Source organism: Lynx rufus, unplaced genomic scaffold (genome assembly GCF_022079265.1).
Source record: "Lynx rufus isolate CCGP_SWC_20201006 ecotype Redwood Valley unplaced genomic scaffold, mLynRuf1.p SCAF_16, whole genome shotgun sequence".
Lineage (NCBI taxonomy): Eukaryota > Metazoa > Chordata > Mammalia > Carnivora > Felidae > Lynx > Lynx rufus.
This window is the reverse complement of record NW_025814830.1, coordinates 12719420-12742581: the sequence shown is the minus strand read 5'-3', so window position 1 is coordinate 12742581 and position 23162 is coordinate 12719420. Positions and strand designations below refer to the sequence as shown.

Here is a 23162-nt window from a genome sequence, read left to right as displayed (position 1 = left end):
ACTTTTGATTTGCTCGTTACTTTGATAATTTATAAATGTAGTGTTAAATTTCCAAGCGATCAGAATTCATTTGGCTATTTTCTAATTTCTGAATTTCAGGGGCACCTGGGTGGCTTAGTCAGTTAAGCATCTGACTCTTGATTTTCGCTCAGGTCATGATCTCACAGTTCATGATATTGAGCCCCACATTGGGCTCTTGCTGACAGTGGGGAGCCTGCTTGAGATTCTCTCTCTCTCTCTCTCTCTCTCTCTGCCCCTACCCTGCTCATGCTTTCTCTCTCGAAATGAATAAACTTAAAAAAAATAAATTGTCATTGTGGTGATAAAATGGATATGACATTTGGCTTTAGAAATCTGTTAGGGACAAATCATTTCTAAATGCCTTTAAAAACAAAACCAAAAAAAAAAAAAAAACAAAAACCACTGGTGAGCATTCAACAACTCCACTTTCATTAAAACCATAAGGCTTTCTTTATAGTATGAATTTTTTTATGCAGCAAATGAATTTAATACTGATTCAAAGCTTTCTTCCCTTCCGTTTGACTGGTTTTTCTTCAGAATTAGCATCCTGCTATTCAATAAGACACACATATAAATGGCATATTTGTCTACATTCATTATATTGTTAAGGTCTTCCTCTCATAGAAGTTGTCTAACACTAATATTAATGATGGTTATTAAGTCATTGAAGTCATCAAGCTCATTTAACCCTTGTAATCAAATAAGGAAACACAGATTCAAGTTACTTTCCAAAAAATACAAAGATAAGAGGTGTTGAAACTAAGACATGCCAAATAAACTGCATGACACAGCTCAAGGCTTTCCAAGATTAATTACATAACAGAAATTCACCTTTGGTATAATTTTGTGGAACTATAACAAAATTTAATAGGAATGGAAGGTTTCCCTATGTGAGTTAGATTTAAATTCTATGCAGAGTAGTATCAATGATGTGGAGAATGCTTTTAAGAATGATTCAAGAGAATCACAGTGTCATCTTTTTCATAGGGTTTTACCCTGATATTCCAAATGGAAAACCAATCAGTAAATGCTTTCCTATATTAATATAGATTGCATTATGAATTCTCTATTTCGTGTGTTGTGTGCTCTGTCAAATGTTCTTCCAATATTACTTATACTTGTGAGTTCCTCAAAAGAAGGAATTAACTGACATCAATTAAGGAGTTATGAATAAAGACTTCCTATATTTTTATATTATAAGACCTCACAAGAGTGAAATAAGATGAGAGCTTGGAGAAAATGTCTCAAAATTTTTACATTCATAGGATTTCTCAAAAGTGTAAATATCCTGATGTTGAGCAAAGTCTGAGTCCTGACTAAAGGTGTTCCTATAGTCTTTCCATTGATAGAGATTCTCACCATTGTGAATTTTCTGTTCAGTAAAATATGGATGGGGACTAAAGATCTGGCTACTTTCTTTACATTCATATAATTCTGTATCAGTATGAATTTTCTTATGTCGTGTAAGCTGTGAACCCCAGATAAAAGATTTCCCACATTCTTTACATACATAAGGTTCCTCACCAGTATGTATTCTCTGATGTCGAGTAAGTTGTGAACCCCAGAGAAAGGCTTTTCCACATTCTTCACATTCATATGGTCTCTTTCCAGTGTGGATTTTCTGATGTCGATTAAGTTCTGAACCACGAAAAAAGGTCTTTCCACATTGCTTACATTCATAGTTTCTTTCACCAGTATGAATTTTTTGATGCCGATTAAACTCTGAGCCATGACGAAAGGTCTTTCTACATTCCTTACATTCATAGAGTTTCCTCTCATTATGAATTTTCTCATGTTGAGCAAGATAGGAGGCCCAAATAAATGTCTTCCCACATTGCTTACATTCATAAGGTTTCCTACCATTATGAATTCGTTGATGTCTAGCAAGGTGCGAACTCCAGATATAGGCTTTTCCACATTTCTCACATTCATAGGGTTTCCTACCAACATGAACATTCTGATGTTGAGCAAGATTTGAACCACGAATAAAGGCTTTTCCACATTCCTTACATTCATGAGATTTCTCACTAGTATGAGTTCTCTGATGTTGAGTTAGGTGTGAACCACGAGTAAACGCTTTTCCACACTGCTTACATTCATAAGGTTTTTCACCAGTGTGAATTCTCCGATGTTTAGTAAGATGTGATCGCTGACTAAAGGCCTTTCTACATTCATTACATTCATAAGGTTTTTCACCGGTATGAATTCTCTGATGTCGTGTAAGATCTGAGCCACAGCTAAAGGCTTTCCCACATTGTTTACATTCATAAGATTTCTCACCAGTATGAATACGCTTATGAACACTAAGTTGTGAATGGAATCTAAAGGACTTCCCACATTCCTTACATTTAAAAGGTTTTTCACCAGTATGAATCCTCCTGTGACCAGTAAGACTTGAACGCAAACTAAAAGCCTTCCCACATTCTTTACATTCATATGTTTTCTTGGCAGAGTGTACTGTCTGATATTGAGTAAGTTCTGAATCAGAAAGAAAGGTCTTCTCATATTCTTTATCTTCACAAAATCTCTCACCAGTGTGAATTAATTGATGTTGATCACAGTCCGAGCCAGAACAAAAGGCTTTCGCACACTCTTTAAATTCATTCAGTTTCTTTCCTGTATCAAGTCTGTGAGCTGTGTGATGGTTAAAAGTGGACATTTTTTCATCGGTGAGTATAACTTGCTTTAAACATTCTTCCTGATTTTCCTGTTGTGTTTCAAACTGACCTTTGCTTTCCCAATCAGCCCTAAAACATGAATATTCAAGGTTGTGTTTTTTACAGATTTCCAATTGAGATAATTCTCTCTCAAAAGTAACACTTTTTTGTGATAACTCCTTGGTTTGACATCTGAATGGCATGTCTGAAAGATAAGAAGGTAAATTCCTACTGTTTTACTGTTCAAAAAGAAATAAAACCTCCAATGTAGATATAAGAAGTAAATCTTAAAATACATAAAGCACACAAGAAGTGAATAGCTTAAGAAATTCTCAAATTCTGGGTGATATGAAAAAAAGGTGGAAAATAAATAGAAATTTAAGAGAACTAATAAAAGTTGAGGTGGGTGTTTCGATATATAAAAGCTTTGTTTTAGGGGCACCTGGGTGGTTCATTCGGTTGAGTGTCCAACTTTTTTTTTTTTTAATTTTTTTTTCAACGTTTATTTATTTTTGGGACAGAGAGAGACAGAGCATGAACGGGCGAGGGGCAGAGAGAGAGGGAGACACAGAATCGGAAACAGGCTCCAGGCTCTGAGCCATCAACCCAGAGCCCGATGCGGGGCTCGAACTCACGGACCGCGAGATCGTGACCTGGCTGAAGTCGGACGCTTAACCGACTGCGCCACCCAGGCGCCCCGAGTGTCCAACTTTTGATTTCAGCTCAGGTCATGATCTCATGGTTGTGAGACTGAGTCCTGCATTGGGCTCCATGATGGGGGTGGAACCTGCTTAAGATTCTCTCCCCCTCTGTCCTTCCCCTACTCTCTCTCTCAAGGAAAAAAAACAAAAACAAAACCAAAACCTTTGTTTTGGTCAAATTCACCTGAGCAATTCAATTTAAGAAAATAATTATTCGGGTACCACCCAATCATGGAAAGCCAATGTAAAGATAAAACTGTTTCACTCAGTATGATAAATCAACCCTCAGCATATGTCAGGCATTAAAAAAAAAATAATTCTGTAAAAAATACACTATAAAACAAACAAAAACAGTTGAGTAGAGGGAATTTAGGATGGAATAAAGGATAATATTACAAAAACCAGGTACCAGGAAGCACAACTGGGATCATTTAGTCATGTGAGAACAACATAACACATCGCACTGTCTAATCCCTTCCATGTTTACTGAATATCCTGCTTCCATATTACTTTCTGTACAAATAGGATGAAACAAGAGCATATCTAAACTAACTCAAAGACTGGGGCGCCTGGGTGGCGCAGTCGGTTAAGCGTCCGACTTCAGCCAGGTCACGATCTCGCGGTCCGTGAGTTCGAGCCCCGCGTCAGGCTCTGGGCTGATCGCTCAGAGCCTGGAGCCTGTTTCCGATTCTGTGTCTCCCTCTCTCTCTGCCCCTCCCCCGCTCATGCTCTGTCTCTCTCTGTCCCAAAAATAAATAAACGTTGAAAAAAAAAATTAAAAAAAAAATAAACTAACTCAAAGACAAATATGCAGAAATGTAATTACAGCTACTTAGTTATGCTTCAATTTGCCTTTGCACACTTAAAGACTTCACCCTGCTCATTTCCTCCACTGTATAAAACCAAGCCATCTTTTTGGCACATGACTTCAACCAAGGTGCTTTTGTTTTCTTTATTCTTGAGTTTATAGTATTGCTCAACCATTCTGCTTTATGCTTTCAGGCCCTTCCAACAGGTCTTCTCTTCCTTTCCCTTCTATCCAAGGCCACTGAAAATATTTCACAAAATATTTACAAATTTCAAATACTATGCAAGATACTACAATGAATATCTTACATAATTCCGAGCTTAAAAACAGTAATGTTGGGAAATAAGAGTATCAGTCTTATATGTGGGAAGTTGTCTGGTCTAGAGTTAACAGAAGAGCAGGAACTCAGTAACACAGGTATGTTGCATTTAGGTTAAAGGACATAATTATGGGTAATAGTTCAAAAAGGAAAATACTTTGAGAAGTTTTGTCAAGGGCAAGGAGTCTGGCATGAGCTAAGAATAAGTAGGACCCCTGTGTGACTCATTTTTGATATGTGCTAGGATTTGATGAAATTGTCATGTGGTTATGCTACAAATTTTTCTTGGGAGGAGAGAGGTGAGAACTGAGCAAGTACTCTAGCAGTGACTGAAGAAGTTGAGAGGCAGTTCAGTTACATGTATAAGTAGTAGTGTATTGTAGTGGAAAAAGGACAGACCACAGTTTCAGGCTCAGTTCTGTTCACTAACACCATCTTTAGGTTATGAGAAAATTACTGAGCTTCACTGAGCTCTTATTTTTCCATATGATAAATAGGGACATTAATATATTTTTTAAAGAGATTTATTGAGAGGGTTGGGAAAACATACTATTTTTATAAAGTGCCTAACACAGAAAAAGCACCACACAAGTAGTATATGATGATGATGACGATGATGATGATGATGATGATGATTAACGATTAGAGAAGAAAAACAGAGGGGACTGGAAATGGTTTAACAGTGTCTCACACATAAACAACTACTAGAAAATTATTATTACTGTGCTAATTATTACAGGCAAAGCATTTAAGATAAATGAAATATCAAATGAATATAAATCAAAGACATTAAAATAAATTCCTCAGATAATAGAATGTGATGAGAAAAGTTACTTTGAGATGCTGCCTAGGCATCTTACAGTATGACAACCCTGCCCACACCCAGAACCTCAGCATTTAGATAAAGATCTGAGCTTAGGATTCCCACCATGAGTTCCTGCGTGGTTTTTCCCAGTCACTTTAAAAATAGCCACATAGCGTTGAGCCCACAAAAAGTTAGTGACCTCAACCCCAACTACCTTCTAAGTAAGGTGCTTGCTACTCTGCTTTCTTATCTCCCACTTGCTCATGACCTGGGATGGAGGACTGTCCTTCCCACAGCTCACTGTGTGCCCCTGCCCCAATTTCTACAATTCATAAGTAATAAATCTTGTGATTTAACTTCCCTTGTGTAATTGTATTAAACCTGTGCCTTCAATCACAATGACTCCAGCATTTTCACTTCTCCAAAGTAGAAGCTTGGATGCTGAGGGAGCTACCTGCCAACCCTGTGTGGGTGGCTTGTGCCTCCTCATTAAGCAGGTCACGATCTGCATATTCTTAATTTAATAAACAAGCTATGGGACACCCCAAACACAGCACAAACATGAAAGTTAGAAATAATGATCCTACTACATTTTTACTCTGTATCACCCTCCGATTTTTCTCACTTCCATTTACATTCCAGGTCCTTAATTATGACTCTTTATACATCTCTTCTTGGTGAAACCTAACTTGCTGCTTATCCTGAGCCTGAACTAAACAAGTGAACATAGCTGGAAAAAATAAAATAGTGCCTACTAGAATCACTTCTAATTTATATTAAAAAGAAAAAAAAAAAAACACCCATGAGTAGGTTCTCAGCCGTGTCAAGAATTTTTACATATTTCTGGTCAAATAGTATCTCTACATGTAACCCAGTGGAAGACAATCAAGGACTCAGAAACAATGCAGAAACTTAAGATTATGACAGAAGGAATATGATTATTCCACAAGTGGCGTTTCACTATAACCGTGTGGGGAAAAAATTATAACTCTTCTTTATACTATATACAAACAAAAACTACCAGTAAATTAAAGACATCAATGGCAAAAAAAACTTTAAAACTTATACAAGAAAACAAACATCTCTAACCAAATCTCTATGTGTTGTCAAACTTACTGGTAAAATATTTTAGATGAACAAAATAAGAAAATATTATGACATTATTTGATATACTGAAAAGGCTCAGCCAATTTTTACTATTCAGATTGTACTGGCACTAGCATTTGGCTTAGAGACTGATAGAATTTATGACATCTCAGGGCTAAGGTGGCAGATTAGTATCCAGGGTCCGTCTGCATTCCTCATGCTGTTATAACTGAAAGGCTAGAAATAAGAAACTTGAGTAAAACAGAGGCAGACCTACACAGGAACTATAGTTCAGTTTCAAACTATCTAAGGAGGGTGATGGATTAAGATATAAACCAAAATGTTAATGCCTTCAGGTACTTGAGAGAAGCAAATAGAAATCCTCTATAAAGGAAGGTATCCTGGGCATTAGTTTTACCATTTTGAAAACACTGTCTGGCACAAAATTAAATAAATAACCAGACAATATGAATGTAAACAGACCACAGAAACAATACACCTAAAAGCACTCTAGATATTGGAGTTATGAGACAGGGTTTAAAAGTAACTATGCTCAAAAAGCTAAAAACAAAATTAATCATTTTAGCAGAGAACAAGAAACCAATACAAGTAAAAAAAAAAAAAAAAGAAACCAATACAAGTCAAAAGAAAAACTCCAAGAGAAAAAGGTTGGAAAAGTCCTAACAGAAGCATTATGACAGATTCAGTTAGAAGATTAAATGTAAATGTAAATGGAAGCTTAAAGGGAGAAGAGAGGAAGAATGGGAGAAGCAGCAATATTTGAAAAGATAATGGCTGAGAATTTTCAGAACAAATTCCATGAACAGGTGAATGAATGAATAAAGTATAGCCATACATGGAACACTACAGAGAAATAACAAATAAGCTATTGATACATGCAACCACACAGATGAATTTCAAAATCATGCTAGCAAAAGACACAAGGCTAGCAAAAAGGAAAAAAGTATACATTGTATAACAATTTATGTAACACTCTAGAGCATATAAACTAATCTAGAGTTACAAAAAGCAGGTAGTGATCTCTCAAAGATGGGAGTAGAAAGGGGAATGAATGGCAAAGGGGCACAAGGAAAATCTGGCAATAACTGAAGTATATATTTTCTTGATTATGGTGATTATTTCATGTATATAGCATAATGTCAGAACAGACCAAACTGCAGATTTCAAATATATGCAGCTTATTATTTTTCAGTTTTATCTTAAGTTGTAAAGCAAAAATTTTAGGACCAAAATAAAACTAGTCTTAAAGAAAATAAAGATAAATATTCTTCTGGCCACCCTAACTAGGTATTAGTGTATTAGTGTTTCTTTTATGTGAATGCCCACTCACACCAAAAATACAAAATATTAAGCCAACAAATGGTAAGGATAGATCAAGCACACAGCAGACATTTATCAAATAAATACAACCAGTAATTCAGTAAACAAGAAATATCCATCCTCCCTAGAAATCAATAGCCTTTAAACTATTAAATTATTAGAAGTCTCTACTTAAAAATAACTCACTTGGGGACACCAGAGTGGCTCAGTCAGTTGAGCATCCATCTGTGGCTTAGGTCATGATCTCACAGTTAGTGAGTTTGAGTCCCACATCGGGCTCTGTGCCAACAGCTCAGAGCCTGAAGCCTGCTTCAGATTCTGTGTCTCCCTCTCTCTCTGCCCCTCCCCCTGCTTGCACTCTGCCTCTCTCAAAAATAAACATTAAAAAAAATAAAAATAGCTCATTTGTAGTGAGACTACGTTGAAACTGATACCATCCCTGACCTTCATGTGAACCAATGCCCTCTGATCCTTCTGAAAACATAAGTATTAATTTCCACAATACACAAATACATTCAAGTCATAGCTACCTCCCAGATACCCATGTGTTTACCATGAATCTGCTATTTGTTTCCAAACCTGTTTATACCAACTGTTTTTGACATTTTAACTTGTATATGTTAGTATCATTATATAAAGAAATATGAAAGAAAGATTGTTTTTTATGAAAACTAAGTGAATACTCTAAAAAAAACTCATTTAAGAAGGCTACAAATTTTATTTTAGTAGTTTGGAGTCAATTATAAAGACTGGGGGGAAAAGATTCCACAGTCAGATTAACTAAATTCTTATTCAAAACAGAAACCAAAAAATTAGGAGAATGAATTACTAGTGTGGTTAATATAAGAATAGGCAGAACTCCAATTAGGGAGAGCATGCCCTGGCCCTATAATGAAACACGGGTAAAATGGTTATGGGTTGTAAATAAATATAGTTTAAGGTATTCACATAATTTTCTATGATTTAAAGTAACTTTTTCAATGACAAATCAATTAACTATCTTAAATTAATTGGGCACATTGTATTCTAACTTTAAATCCTTTGGCCAAGGAATTTCATATCTGAGACACAACCATCATCCAATGTGGAAAAAAACCCATGAATAATTGATGTGTACTAAGAATTATAACTTTAGTAACAAGAAATACAGAATAACCTTAATCTATAATAGTACATTTATAGTATGTGAAAATTTTACATTTATAGTATGGAAAATTTTATAATTTAACCAAAATTTTAAAAGCATATAACAGTGTTTAGGAAATAAAAATATAAAATAAAATTGCATAGATCTTAGGGACCAGAATATGTTACAAAAGCTTTTATTTTGAAATATGGTTGACTCTTGAACAATGCAGGTTTAAACTGCATGGATCCACTTATAGGTAGATTTTTTTCCAGTACTGTAAATTAACTTTTCTTGCATATGATTTTCTTAATAACATATTCTTTTCTCTAGCTTACTTTAAGGAAGCATTATATAACCCATGTAACATATAAAGTATGTGTTAATTTATGCTATTGGTAAGACTTCCAGTCAACAGTAAGCTGCTAGTAGTTAAGTTTTTGGAAAGTCAAAATTTATACATGAATTTTTGACAGTGCAAGGGTCGGTGCCCCGAAACACCCTGAGTTGTTTAAGGGTCAACTGTAATTATAAGTTCACAAGAAGTTGCAAGAGTACCCCTTACCCAGTTTTGTCCAACGAATACATCTTACATAAAGCACAATATCAAAACCATGAAACTGATATTGGCACAACGCATATGTATAGTTATATCATTTCATCACATACGTGGATTCCTGTAAACACCACCACAATCAAGACACAGACCAAGACCATTACTACACCGATTTTACCTCTTGTGCTCCCTCTTTATAGCCATAATCACCACCATCACTCTCCCATGCTCATCCCTAACCACTAGCAACCACTAATATGTTTTCAATGGTTATAATTTAGTGATTTCCAGAACGTTCTATAAATGGATTCATTTGGCATGTGACCTTTGGAGTTGGCATTTTTCATTCAGCACAATGTCCTTGAGATTCATTCAAGTTGTTGCAGTATCAATAGTTCAGAAAAAGAACAATTTTAAAACATAAAATATAGTTTCTGGAATTTACAAACATGAGTCCAGTAAGGAAATAAAATTTATTTTCTTTCCTCGGTATTTCAAATAAAAAAGAAGCTCCAAGAGTATGTTATTTCAATCTGAGTCTTGCTCATAATAGAAAATTCATTAATTAACCTCAACTTGCCAAATATACCCCTTGTTTCCTCTTGACTGCTAGGACTTTTATGACATTGCATTCTCTTTGTTGTCCTCCATTAGCCTTAACCTCTCTTCTGCCACTTCCTATTCACTATAGCCAGAAGCCATTTTCCCCTACATTCCTGATTTTCAACTAAGCAGCCTATTACATCTTCTCTTAATTTAGAGCCTATTTTGCTTAAATTTATGGACATATTCCAGTCAAAAAAAAAATACAAATTTCTTAATAGATTATATACTCTTTGTTAACCTTTCTTATCCTAAAATGAAACTGGAAAATTAATAGATGTTAGTTAAAAGAATGAATTAATGAGTGCAAGAAATACAGAACCAAGGAGAATTTAGGCAGAGTAAGAAAAATACAAGATTGAGTAGGGAAAATTAAAAAAAAATTTTTTTTTTTAGAAATTTACAAATATCTAAATGAAGACATTTACAAATATCTAAATGAAAAAAAAAGAGAGAAAGAAACTCAATTAAAGCATTAATAAATTGACTACTGGAGAAACAGAATGACACCTTTTTATAATACGAGGAAAAGAAAATGAAGAGGACTGAATTGGGAGTGGAATTTGGAGGTGAAGAGAAGGGTCATTTGGAAATTCATGCTGAAAAGGTTACTTTTGGCTCTAGGTCTCAGGCTTTTGTCCATGGGTTTTTATTCCCTGAGGAAGAAACCTGAGACCAATATTTCAGAGATGGTGCTGCCTCAATAAACATCTGGGCTCTTAGCTGCAATGATGGTGTTCCTGTGCTGGCTCAACCATCACTCACCTGGGCAATGTCCTCTTGTCTCATCCTGTAAAAATATCCAGGGCTCTTTTCCCTTCTCCAGTAAAGAGAATACATCTGGCTGATAAATGCAAAGTCCTGATTAGAGATAAGAAACAAGAAATGACCAAATGGTAGAGGTTTCAAAGTTTGCATCTAGTCCCTTAGTTATGAAGGAAGAAAAACACTTATAGGAAGAGCAAGAAAAAAGCATAAAGTATTTCCAAAGGATGGAGAGGGTGGATGTTCCCACTGAGGATCACTAGAACCAAATTTACAAAGTGTAAGCCATTTTTCCAGAAAGAAGTCAGACATTCCCCTAGACACTTGAAAGACAATTTAAAAATTCACAATGTAGAAAGCAGAAAGTTCTGGGGTCAGTTTGTGAATCTTACCCAGTGAGATCATGTTGCTGTAGTTCTCCAACATCACATCTCTGTACAAATGTCTCTGTTCCAAGTCCAGGCACTCCCACTCCTCTTGAGAGAAGTCTACAGCTATATCCCTGAACATCATCAACTGCTGAAACAACAAACCCAAGCATCAATGGTGAAATTAAAAGAAATCTTTTAGGTAGAAGGGACACAAATGAAAAAGGGCACTGTAGGAAGTAGGACACTCACTGAGCAAAAAACTGAAGTTGGCTGCCTGTAGTATGGGGGACGGGGGAAAATGACATGGAAGCTGAATGCCTATATGTTCTTAAAATCTCCTGTTGTTCAGTCACAACATCCTTATGACCTTTCCGTGACAAAGAGCAGACAACAGGATGACAGCCCAGAATCATGAGTTCTTTGTTGATACCACAGGGATGCCACACCAGGCTTAAATGACTAACTCCAGATTTATTACGTGCCAAGTTTCCCTTCTTCCTTAGGCTATTTTTAGTTGAATTTTCAATTAGCTGAAATTGAAAGGATTCTTGGAAGAGATACGCTCCCTAACTGAGTATCATTTTCTGTGGAGAATACTATTTTCTGTGGGAATGTATAAAATCTCTGGGCTCTAGGCTAAGTAGTGACAATCAGCACATGTCTTATTAATATTAATCTCTCATTGATTTCCTGGCAAGATCCCTGATCTCTCTGAACTTATTAACCTTCCATCATACCCTCTATTTAAAAGCCATGATAAAGTGCCACATACTAAAATGAATACCAACCATTACCAACTCTCACCTTTAATGATCGATATATCGCATTCTACAGAGTAAATAAAAGCTTTCATGTAGTATATCCTGTTTAGCCACTCAGTTCCACTTTGTCAAGCCACAGATTTGAAAAGAAAGTCTCTACTATTTCCTTTAAGGCAAAATATTTCTCCTCCTTCAGTGCTCTGTCAAAGTATTAGGATGCAGGAGGTGCCGAATGCCACGTTGGACAGAAGAGGGACACCTAGGGAAGGCAGTGGACTGTTTCCCAGCTATCACTTACCACACTGAATAGTGACTTAAGCAAGCAGTTTAAGGATAAGAAATAAAAATGCTCATATGATGTGATATAAATGGTTATAATTTTTGGAAAGAGGCAATTCCAACTCACATGAGCCATGACTTAAAATTCTAAGACTCAATCAGTCTTCTAGATTCCTCTCCTGGTGAAGCACAGTCTTGAGAAAGCAGAGCTAGAGGGAAGGAATCGTGAGAGGTCAGGTTTTCCTCAGAGCTTTCAAATGGACTAAGAATTCCATTTTCTTCCCTGAAGAAAGGTCAGAGGGAGTCTGCAGAAATCCTGGCCCAAACCAAAATCCAAGTCCTCATTCTCCCTCCTCCTCTCTCTCAGTCCTAAGTAACCACTAATCTACTTTTTGTCTCTGTAGATTTCTCTATCCTGGACTTTCATATGAATGGAATCTTATAATATGTGAACTTAGTATGACTAGTGTCTTTCATTTAGCATAATGCTTTCAAGGTTCATCCAAGTTGTAGCATGTATCAGTATTTCATTCCTTTCTGTGGCTGAATAATATTCCATTGTATAACCTAGATCACATTTTGTTTACCCATTCATCTGTTAATGGACATTTGGGCTGTTTCCACCTGTTGACTATTATAAATATGCTGCTATGAACTTTCATGTACAAGTTTTTGTTTGAATACCTGTTTTATGGTTTTCAGACTATGAGATTTACACTTCACCAATTAAATTTATTCCTAAACATTTTACGCTTTTTGATGCTATTGTGAATGGAACTATTTTCTTAATTTCATTTTTGGATTCTTCATTGCAAGTTTATAAATATACACTTGATTTTTATCTATTGATCTTGTATCCAAAACCTTTTTTTTACCCCAGGGGCAGGGGAGGGGCAGAGGAAGACGGAAAGAGTGAATTATTTTTTTAAATTTTTTAACGTTTATTTATTATTGAGAGACAGAGAGAGACAGAGCATGAGTGAGGGAGGGGCAGAGAGAGAGGGAGACATAGAATCTGAAGCAGGCTCCAGGCTCTGAGCTGTCAGCACAGAGCCCCACGTGGGGCTTGAACTCATAAACCGCGAGATCATGACCCAGCTGAAGGGGGATGCTTAACCGACTGAGCCACCCAGGTGCCCCTAAGGGAAAGAGAGAATCTTAAACAGGCTCAGCAACCAGCACAGAGCCTGACCCTCAATCTCGCAACTGTGATATCATGACCTGAGCCGAAATCAGGAGTCGAATGCTTAACCAGCTGAGCCACCCAGGCGTCCTTTGTATCCTAAAACTTTTCTAAGCTCCTTTATTAGTTCTCATGGTTTTTCTGTATATGGATTCCTTAAGATTTTCTATATTTAAAAAATCATGTCATGTGTAAATAGAGAGTTTTATTTCTTTCCCAATATAGATGCTTTTTATTTCTTTTTTCTTGTCTAACTGCCCTGTAAAATCTCTACAATATTGAATAGAAGTGGCAAAAGCAGCCATTCTTTTTCTTATTCCCGATCTTAGGGGGAAAACATTCAGATACTCACTACTAAGTATGGAATTTTTGTAGGTGCCCTATATCAAGTCAAGGAAATTCCCTTTAATTCCTAGTTTATAGAGTATTTTTATAATGAAAAGGTACTGGCTTTTGTCAAATGTTTTTTCTGTATCTATTAAAATGACCTGTAATTTTTGGGTTTTATTCTATTTATGTAATGTATCACATTAATTGATTTTTGGATGTTCAGACAATGCTGGGATATATTCCACTTGGTCATATTGTATGAGTGCATTTATATGTTGCTGGATTTGGTTTGCAAGTATTTTGTTGAGGATTTTTAAACTCATTCTTATGAGATATGCTTTGCCTAGTTTTGGTATCTGGGTAATACTGGCCTCATCAAATAAGTTGGGGGATTGGCTGTATTCTTTAATTGCAGCAGAGAAGGCACTGGGGAACTCAGAACTGATAGTAGGAGTCCTCCTGAACCAGGTTACATTCTGAACAACAAAGAAAACCTGGTTGTTCAGAGGAACCATATTTTAAAGAAATTGTCTTCTACTGCAGTAACAGAGGAGGGAACTCTTGAGCAGAAGAACCTAAAAACTACCTTTTCAGGGGAAAGTACCAGTGACAGCTATTCTGAGGTAATCTATCACATTCCAACAAACAAACAAACACACACAAAAAATTAGAAGTACTGTGTCCAAAGATATTGTTAGATATAAGTTTGAAATGAATGCCAGAATTCCCATTAGTATAAAGAAAACTGCCTAAAAAAAGTCAGAGAATATTAGAAGTATTACCTAACATTCCACTATGAGTAAAAAAATATTTGATGATACAATCACAGTTCTGAGGCAAGACTACATGCACAAATGTTACAATGATCTCAGGAATGGGGAAGAAATGATGACTAGACTATATACAAGAGTTAGTAGAATTCAAGTATGAAAGAGAACACAGGCAAAACCACTTTAGGAACAAAGAATAAACTACAAGAAGCACAAGGTATGACAAATATAGAAAGTGTAGCATGGACAAAGAATACAGAAATTAGTGAATGGAACAAAATGAAACAAAGAAAGAGATAACAATTATTGGAAGAAAACAATGAAAGTCAGAGACAATCCAACCTGTAACTAAGCAGATCCCTACAGATGAAATCCAAATCAAGGAAGAGAACAAATATTAAAAACTACATTTTTAACATTAAAAAATAATTTCCTGAAATAAAGCATGAATATACATAATGAAAAGACACCCCATATGCAGAGAGAAAGGACTCAAAATGTTCATTTTGAGTCTTAATAAAATTTCTTAATAAACATTTCTTAATAAACATTTCTTAATAAAATTATTAGGCTAAAACCCATGGGAAATCAAGATAAAAATATCAAGTTACCCATGAGAAAAAGGAAATTCTGTTGTCATTAGATTTCTCCACTAAATTCAGTTCCCCAAATAGTGAGGTTAGTCTCTCCAGTATCCTTGTGGGAAAATAAATGATAGAATCAAAGATTAAAAAAAATTTTTTTAATGTATATTTATTTTGAGAGAGGCAGAGTGCAAATCGGGAGTGGCGGAGAGAGGGAGAGAGGGAGAGAGGGAGAGAGGGAGAGAGGGGGAGAGGGAGAGAGGGGGAGAGGGGGAGAGGGAGAGGGAGGAGAGGGGGAGAGGGGGAGAGGGGGAGAGAGAGAGAGAGAGAGAGAGAGAGAGAGAGAATCCGAAGCAGGCTCCGGCTCCCAGCTCTCAGCACAGAGCCCCACAGGGGGCCAGAACCCACAAGTTGGGTGATCATGGAGCTGCGAGATCATGACCCAAGGCAAAAAAATGGACGTTTAACCAACTGAGCCACCCAGGTGCGTCCAGAGTCACCCAGGGGCCCCCAGAGTCAAAGATTTTATATGCAGCCAAGCTGTCCTTCAAGTATAAAGGATATAAAAAGTTTTATGCTGCATGAACTTAGGGAATATTGTTCCCAGGAGTGCTTTCTAAATTACTGGAGGACATATTCGGCGTTACTGCCGAACACATTTAAAAGCAAATCTAAATTAAAAAATAAGATGGAGATTATGGTACCAGTATGCTGAATGGTCCCCAAAGGTATCTACTACTTGGTATTAACACTGTGTAGTTGCCTCCTGCATTGAATAGAGCAGATTTATGTACCAAGAAGATATTGTGGGAACGATGGAGGAGGATAGGTCAAAAAGGACATTATGGCTTCTACCGTACGTACTCTTGCTGTCTTTCTGCTCTGGGGAAAGCTGTATGAAATGTCATAAGGACACTATAGCAGCCTTGGAGAGGAACTGAGGTCTTTTGCCAATAGCCAAGTGAGGGAATCATCTTAGAAAGTGATCCTCCAGCCTCAGTCATGCTTTCAGATGACTGTGGCCTGGCCAAGAGTTTGGCTGCAACTTTGTGAGACACTAAGCCAGAGACTCCACACTAAGCCACTCCTAAATTCCTGATCTGCAAAAATGGTGTTAAGATAATACAGTTTTTGGGGCGCCTGGGTGGCTCAGTCGGTTAAGCGGCCGACTTCGGCTCAGGTCACGATCTCACGGTTCGTGAGTTTGAGCCCCGCGTCGGGCTCTGTGCTGACAGCTCAGAGCCTGGAGCCTGTTTCCGATTCTGTGTCTCCCTCTCTCTGACCCTCTCCCGTTCATGCTCTGTCTCTATCTCAAAAATAAATAAACGTTAAAAAAAAAATTAAAAAAAAAAAGATAATACAGTTTTTTTTTGTTTTTTTTATTTTTATTTTTGGGACAGAGAGAGACAGAGCATGAACGGGGGAGGGGCAGAGAGAGAGGGAGACACAGAATCGGAAACAGGCTCCAGGCTCTGAGCCATCAGCCCAGAGCCCGACGCGGGGCTCGAACTCACAGACCGCGAGATCGTGACCTGGCTGAAGTCGGACGCTTAACCGACTGCGCCACCCAGGCGCCCCTACAGTTTTATTGATTTTTAGGGTAGTATGTTTTACAGCAATAACTAATATAGGGATAAAGCTTACAAAATGGAAAAGAGACAAGTTCACTGATTGCCTCATTTATAATAACTGAGAAAGGATATCATTTAAAGCAGCCAAGTCATTAGTAGAAATACAGAAATATTAAAGAATAAAAACATGAAGTCAGAGAGAGTAAAATGTCAACTACATTTCAACTTTCAAGTAAAAATTAGGAAATTAAAAGTTAGATTTAAAATGACAGTTTTTGGGGCACCTGGGTGGCTCAGTCGGTTGAGCGTCTGACTTCGGCTCAGGCCATGATCTTATTGCTCATGGGTTCAAACCCCGCATCGGACTCTGTGCTGACAGCTCAGAGCCTAGAGCCTGCCTTGGATTCTGTCTCCCTCTCTCTCTGCCTCTCACCCACTCATGCTCTCTCTCCTTCAAAAATAAATAAATAGACATTAAAAAAAATTTTTTTTAAATAACAGCTTTTACAATAGCAACAAAATTTTCAAATACTTATAAATTTAACAAAATAAGTACAAGGCCTCTGCATCAATTACTACAAACAATAGAGTGAAATTGCAGAACATCTAAATGAATGGAGGAATTTATCACATTTATGAGATGAAAGGCTGATTATTTTCAAGATGTCAGTTTATCTGCAATATAATGGTATAAAAAGGTTAAAAGTAAAAGGATGGCAAAAGATATACCATGGAAATCATAATCAAAAGGATGCTAGAGTGGTTACATTAATATGAGACAAGGTAGATTTCAGAGCAGAGATTATCAGGGAGGAAAGATAGACTTTTCAACAAATGATGCCAAGTCAATTGAATATCTATAAGGGGGAAATGAATTGATCTTTACCTTACAACATACACAAAAATCAATTCTAGAAGGTTTGTACACCTAAATGTGAAAGATATTAATATAGAAGATACAAATATCTTCATGCCTCTGGGATAGGTAAAGATTTCTTTTTTTTTTTTTTTTAATGTGTATTTTATTTTTGAGAGAGAGAGAGAGTGCCCATGAGCAGGGGAGGGCAGAGACAGAAGGAGACACAGAATCTGAAGCAGGTTCCAGGCTCTGAGCTGTCAGCACAGAGCATGACGCAGGGCTCAAACTCACAAACTGTGAGATCCTGACCTGAGCCGAAGTCAGACACTTAACCGACTGAGCCACCCAGGTGCCCCAGAAAAGATTTCTTAAATAGGGTACAGAGAGTACAAACCACAAAGGGAAAGATAATAAATAAAACTACAATTTACTTCTTGATTTGTATTTATTTATTTTTTAAATAAAACTACATTTTAAAAAGCAATTTCTGTTCATCAGAAAAGAACTAGTGAAAATCAAACCATGGATTAGAGGATATTTGCAATACAATGGCTGACAAAGGATTCACATCCAAGCTAAATAAAGAACTTGCACGAATCAACAATAAAAGGACAGACAAGCTCCCCCAAATTTGAACAGTTCCCCAAAAGGAAAGGAAAAGGACATGAACAAGCATTCCCCAAGATATCCAAATAGTCCATGGACATTAAAACAAAAGCATTCAACTTCATTAGTCTAAGAAAACCACACTGCAATGCCAGTATATAGCCACCATACTGACAAAAATTTTATAGTCTGACAATACTATGTGTTAATGAGAAAGGGGAGCAGTTGGAACTTGCACACGCTGTTGATGAGTTCAGTTATTTTGGAAAACTGAGATTATCTGCTTAAATAGATTCGCTTACACTATGACCCAGCAATTTTTCTCCTAGAAATAGACTCAAAAGAATGGATACATATGAACCCAAAATGACAAGTGTAAGAATGCTCCTAGCATCATTATTCATGAAACAAAACATATGTGCATCAATACTATGACAATTATTGAACAGACAAATACAGTTGGTGTATTCATGCACTGGAACATGCACCTAGCAAGGTGAACACACAATATGGATGAATCTCACAGACAAAATGTTGAACAAAGGAAGCCAACAAAAAAGGTTACATACTGTATGATTCTACATATGTGTAAGTTAAAAAACAGACAATATATGGTGGTTACTTTGGGGAGCTCCTGACTGAACAGAAGCACAAGCGAGATTTCTGGGGTGCAGGTAATGTTTTACTTCTTTATCTGAGCTTTTATTTTATGGGTGTTCCCTTTGTGGTAATTCACTTAAGCTGTACAGTTTTGCTTGTATTATCATGTATACACTTGACTATATATGATAAACTCGAATAAAAAGTTCATTTTACAGGGGCACCTGGGTGGCTCAGTCAGTTAAGCATCCAGCTTCGGCTCAGGTCATGATCTCGCAGTTTGTGAGTTTGAGTCCTGCATTGGGCTCTGTGCTGACAGCTCAGAGCCTGGAGCCTGCTTCAGATTCTCCCTCTCTCTCTGTCCTCCCATGCTCATGTGCACTCTCAAAAATAAATAAACATTAAAAAAAATTTTTTTTAAGTTCATTGTACAAATTATGGAGAAATACAGAAAAGGCAAATGCAAATAAAAAATAATAAGCAGGGGCCATGATCTTGGGCATTCTAAAATACAAAAGCCTAAAATTCATGATAAAAATAAATACGAATATCTCATATATCAACTCACAGAAGCAACTTAAAGCAGAAGTTACAGGTTATATAAGATAAAATTTCATTCCTAGAGTATTTTAATATATTTTAATCAATCAAAGACAAATAAAGTGGAAAACAAGTAAGTAACTACAGACTGGCCATATATTAGATCACAAGGAAAAGTTCATTAAATTCCAAAGTTAAAAAATAGCACAGTGCAAGGGTGCCTGGGTGGCTCAGTTGGTTAAGCATCTAGTTCTTGATTTCAGTTCAGGTCATGATCTCACAATGGTGAGATTCAGCCCACATCGGGCTTCAAGCTGAGTGTGGGGCCTGCTTAGGATTCTCTCCCTCTTTTTCTGCCCCTCTCCTGCTCACTTGCTCTCTCCTTCAAAATAAATATTTTTTAAAAACTTAAAAGAAATCACAATGCAGCAAAACTGGAAATTACATGTGAAGAGAGGGCCTATGTGCTTTACCTGAATTCCTCAACTTTATCAATAGGGACTGAGTTCCCTTCATGTCATAGGGCTCAAGACTCCTCCACAGTACTAAAGGCTAAGACGCTATACCATTATATGAGTTTTCTGAGTAACAAATTATCATAAACACAGTGGCTTAAAACAATACAAATTTATTATCTTACAGTTAGTTAGGCATGGTTAGTTAGGCATGTCCAAGTCAGACATGGTTCTCACCGGGCTAAAATTAAGGTGTCAGCAGGGCTGTGTTCCTTTCTGGAGGCTCTAAGGGAGAATTATTTATTTCCTTATGTTTTCCAGATTCTAGAGGCCACTGGCATTGGCTCCCTGCCTTTAGTCAGCAATTTCGCATATCTCTGACCATTCTTCTTTTATCATATCTCCCTCTGATCCGAAAGGTTTACTGACTTTAAGAATCCATTTGATTAGATTGGGCCTAATTGGATAACTTAGGATAACTCCCTCATTTCAAGGTTCTTAACTTAATTTCGTTGCCTTGTAAAGCAAAATATTCACAGGTTCCAGGGATTATACCCTATGCAGGGGCATTACTCTGCCTACCCCAACCATCTTTAAAGCTTCTATCCTTGGCTCCCCTCTTTCTGAGGGATACTCAAAAATCCACCTCTTTCTACCCCATCACTTCCTGTCCAACAGTCTTGAATCCAAGCAGAATATCAGCACCAATATCCCCTGTGTCCATGTTGTCCCTGTGTCCATCATAAGAAGCCCTAGATTCCCTGATAATCTCTCTTTTCAGACAGTGCACTCCCCACTGGCTGAATGTCCCCTCTTCCCATCCCTCTCTAACTCCTGACACTTTCTAGTAGCTCTCTGGAATTCATAATTCATTAATAACAAGCTCCTCTTTTATCTCCAACCACTTTGAATATTCCCTTCACCTTTGGGTCTAAGGGAAACCTGGCTCTCCCCAGAGGACTCTGAAGGCTTTCAACATCCCCTTCCCCTACCCCCCAGACTCTTGCCACTGGGTATGGAAGCAGGGCAGGTATCTCCTTGCTTTTATTACTTTCAGACCTTTCTCCCTCCTCCAGAAAATCTCCAAGTTGGAATTTCACGCCTTGCGATTACATGTAACTCACCACATCTCAGGATATTTCCCCTTGTTTTTTGAAAACGTGAGCTCACGGCTCATTCTCTGCAACACTACAGTACCCTGCTTTATTCTTGGGCTTGGCTCACTCATTTTTGCCCTTAAAACTTTTTCCCTCCCTCGTGGCTCATTACCACCAGCATACTGAGGTGTTATTTCCCGGTCTCTGCCCCCATCAGCTGCTGCTCCATTTCTCTGCTCATATTTACAGAGAAACTCTTGGAATGTGTTCTCTACACTGTCTCCTATTACTTTCCCCTCATTCTATACTAACCTACCCAATCCACCTAACGGCCACCACAGAAACTGCTCTCCACACATTTACGAATGACTGTTACTAAACACAATAGTCTGTTTCTGGCTCCACCGCTGCTGTTACTACACTACACACATGGTCACGCACAGAGTGATGTAGTCACAATCATATACGTGCACAGTCACACCTAAATACGTGTGTAAATACGTATTTAGTAAATACGTCATTACTATCACGTACAGCTCCCGTCACCATCGTGCCCATGCAAACGCTAACACACACACACACACACACACACACACACACACACACACCCCACCCCTACCGCTCCTGAGCGATTACCCATATCCCGATCTCGTACCAATTTCACACAGGCACCCACAGATCCCATCGAGATCGCTGGCGCGGAAGTGGACACACACAAATACAGCTCCCTACCGTCTGCCTTCCCAAACCCTCTTGCTAGCAAGGCCTGAGACTCCGAAAACATTAAGCCCTCACTGCACTCCTCAGGGTCATTCCGCTTCCGGATCTTAGACTTACCTGACCCTGCGGTCCCTTCAAAAATGTTCCGCAGGGACTCGGGCGCAAGCCTTCCTATGGTCCTGAAAGGGCCAGTGTGCGGACAGGAAGCTGCTTCGGCTATGATGGACATTGGAAAATGCAGTCAGAGCATGGACAGCCTTTCAGAGATCTCACGATCTCAATTCACAGGCCTTGGCCCCGGGCCCACATCCTTTCCCTGGGCAAAAACCATCGCCTTCACAGTTGTTCACATCCGTGGCCAGGAGCTACTATTAATTCCAGGCCGCGTTTAGAATGCAAGACTCAACCCAGGCCTCCACGCTGCTTCCCCACAAATGGATGCTCCAGTCTGGAAACCTGGACAATAAACCAACGCGGCCTTTCACCGGAAGTAGCTTTGGACGCGATGGCCCCTGGGAAACGTAGTTCAGCGCTCAGAGGAAGGATGTAATTCTTTGCAGGTTGAGTTCTTTATCTGGGCATCCGATAGATATGGTGTGACAGAATGGTCCGTTGACCAGCGAGTCCTTACTATCTCCGTCTGAGCATTGGCCAGGTGTGGTGGATATCTCTTATCCCACAAGGCTCGACCTGGGGGTAGGATGAAGGGGCCCGGCCCCAGGAGGGTCCCCTATCTGCGAAGTCATGGGAGCTGCTTCTTTAATGAGGTGTAGTATCCCTTACATCCTCAAATACCTTATTCCCATCCTCCAGTTACCTTTAGAGAGTTTGGTTTAAATTAATATTCAAGCTTACATTAGTATTTTGTAAATGTTGTTCATGTCTTAGCCTTTTTTTTCCCCTGAAGTTAATACTTGCTGGCTTTTAAAATTTGCTTCCCTTTCTCTGTGCTCGTTATGTAGATGGACAGTATGTCTAAACTTTCTGATGGAGTGACTTTTTTCACTACTTTCAAATTCAACCTTTAAAAATAATTGCCTTTAAAATATTTTTATTGTGAAATAGGAAAGACCTGAAGACAACTGCATAGAATGTGTATGTTCAGTGTAACTCAATAGTAATGAAGAGTATATTTGGTATCTCAAGAAGAAACAGCCTATGCATATAATATTTCTGATCCCCAGGCCCCAGCTGATCACTAACTATACTGCCTGGCTGGTGGGGTAATAATATTGTGAAGGCTGCTTTTGGGCAATTAACTTTAACAATGGAAACCTGAGTAAGGTAGAAGGGCCCATAGTAACCCCCTGGCAGAATATAAACATGCTCTTTAGGTGACCCACCTCAAAATATCCATAAGCCCCAGCTGACCAATGGGTTACTTACACCAGGACACAGGGACCATATAAAGGAAAATTAAGGGGTGGGAAGCCGTAGTTAGTTACCACACCTCCTCATTTTCCCTCTTTAATTAACTACAGCTTCCCACCCCTGCCGCACTGCAGACAGTCTCTGCTTTGCCTTTGTGCCCACTGCTTTCTTGCAGTATATTCGATAAACTTCTATCTCCTTTGTTCTGCCTTGGATGAATTCTTTCACCATCCCCATCGTCAGCTTCTACCAGATCTTGTCACCCCACATTTGGTGG

The 23162-nt window shown here is 38.0% G+C and overlaps 2 protein-coding genes across 4 annotated transcripts in view; one reads left to right on the top strand and one right to left on the bottom strand.

Annotated features, from left to right (window-relative positions):
• The window catches only part of LOC124511184 (zinc finger protein 345), an 87821-nt gene that overhangs the window by 29842 nt on the left and 34817 nt on the right, over positions 1 to 23162 (top strand). The gene's annotated exons all lie outside the window — the stretch shown is intronic.
• On the bottom strand, positions 241 to 21956 carry ZNF790 (zinc finger protein 790). Of its 3 annotated transcripts, none has more exons than XM_047078142.1 (5): positions 21632 to 21956; positions 12327 to 12408; positions 11181 to 11307; positions 10789 to 10884; positions 241 to 2883 (listed from the first exon to the last, which is right to left on the bottom strand). In XM_047078142.1, the coding sequence occupies exons 2-5, from the start codon at positions 12333 to 12335 to the stop codon at positions 1226 to 1228; spliced, it is 1890 nt and encodes a 629-aa protein (XP_046934098.1). In that variant the 5' UTR covers positions 12336 to 12408; positions 21632 to 21956; the 3' UTR covers positions 241 to 1225. The 3 variants fall into 3 exon arrangements, with proteins under 3 accessions (XP_046934098.1, XP_046934099.1, XP_046934100.1); XM_047078143.1 differs by having other exon boundaries at positions 11181 to 11304; XM_047078144.1 differs by lacking the exon at positions 12327 to 12408.

Excerpts from the sequence above, each read along its gene's own strand:
- ZNF790 (XM_047078142.1), bottom strand. Across the intron at positions 10,885-11,180 it reads CAGCAACATGATCTCACTGG|GACTTTGCATTTATCAGCCA; the intron begins GTAAGATTCACA and ends ATCTCTAATCAG. Across the intron at positions 2,884-10,788 it reads GACAAGAGGACATTGCCCAG|ACATGCCATTCAGATGTCAA; the intron begins GTGAGTGATGGT and ends CTTATCTTTCAG.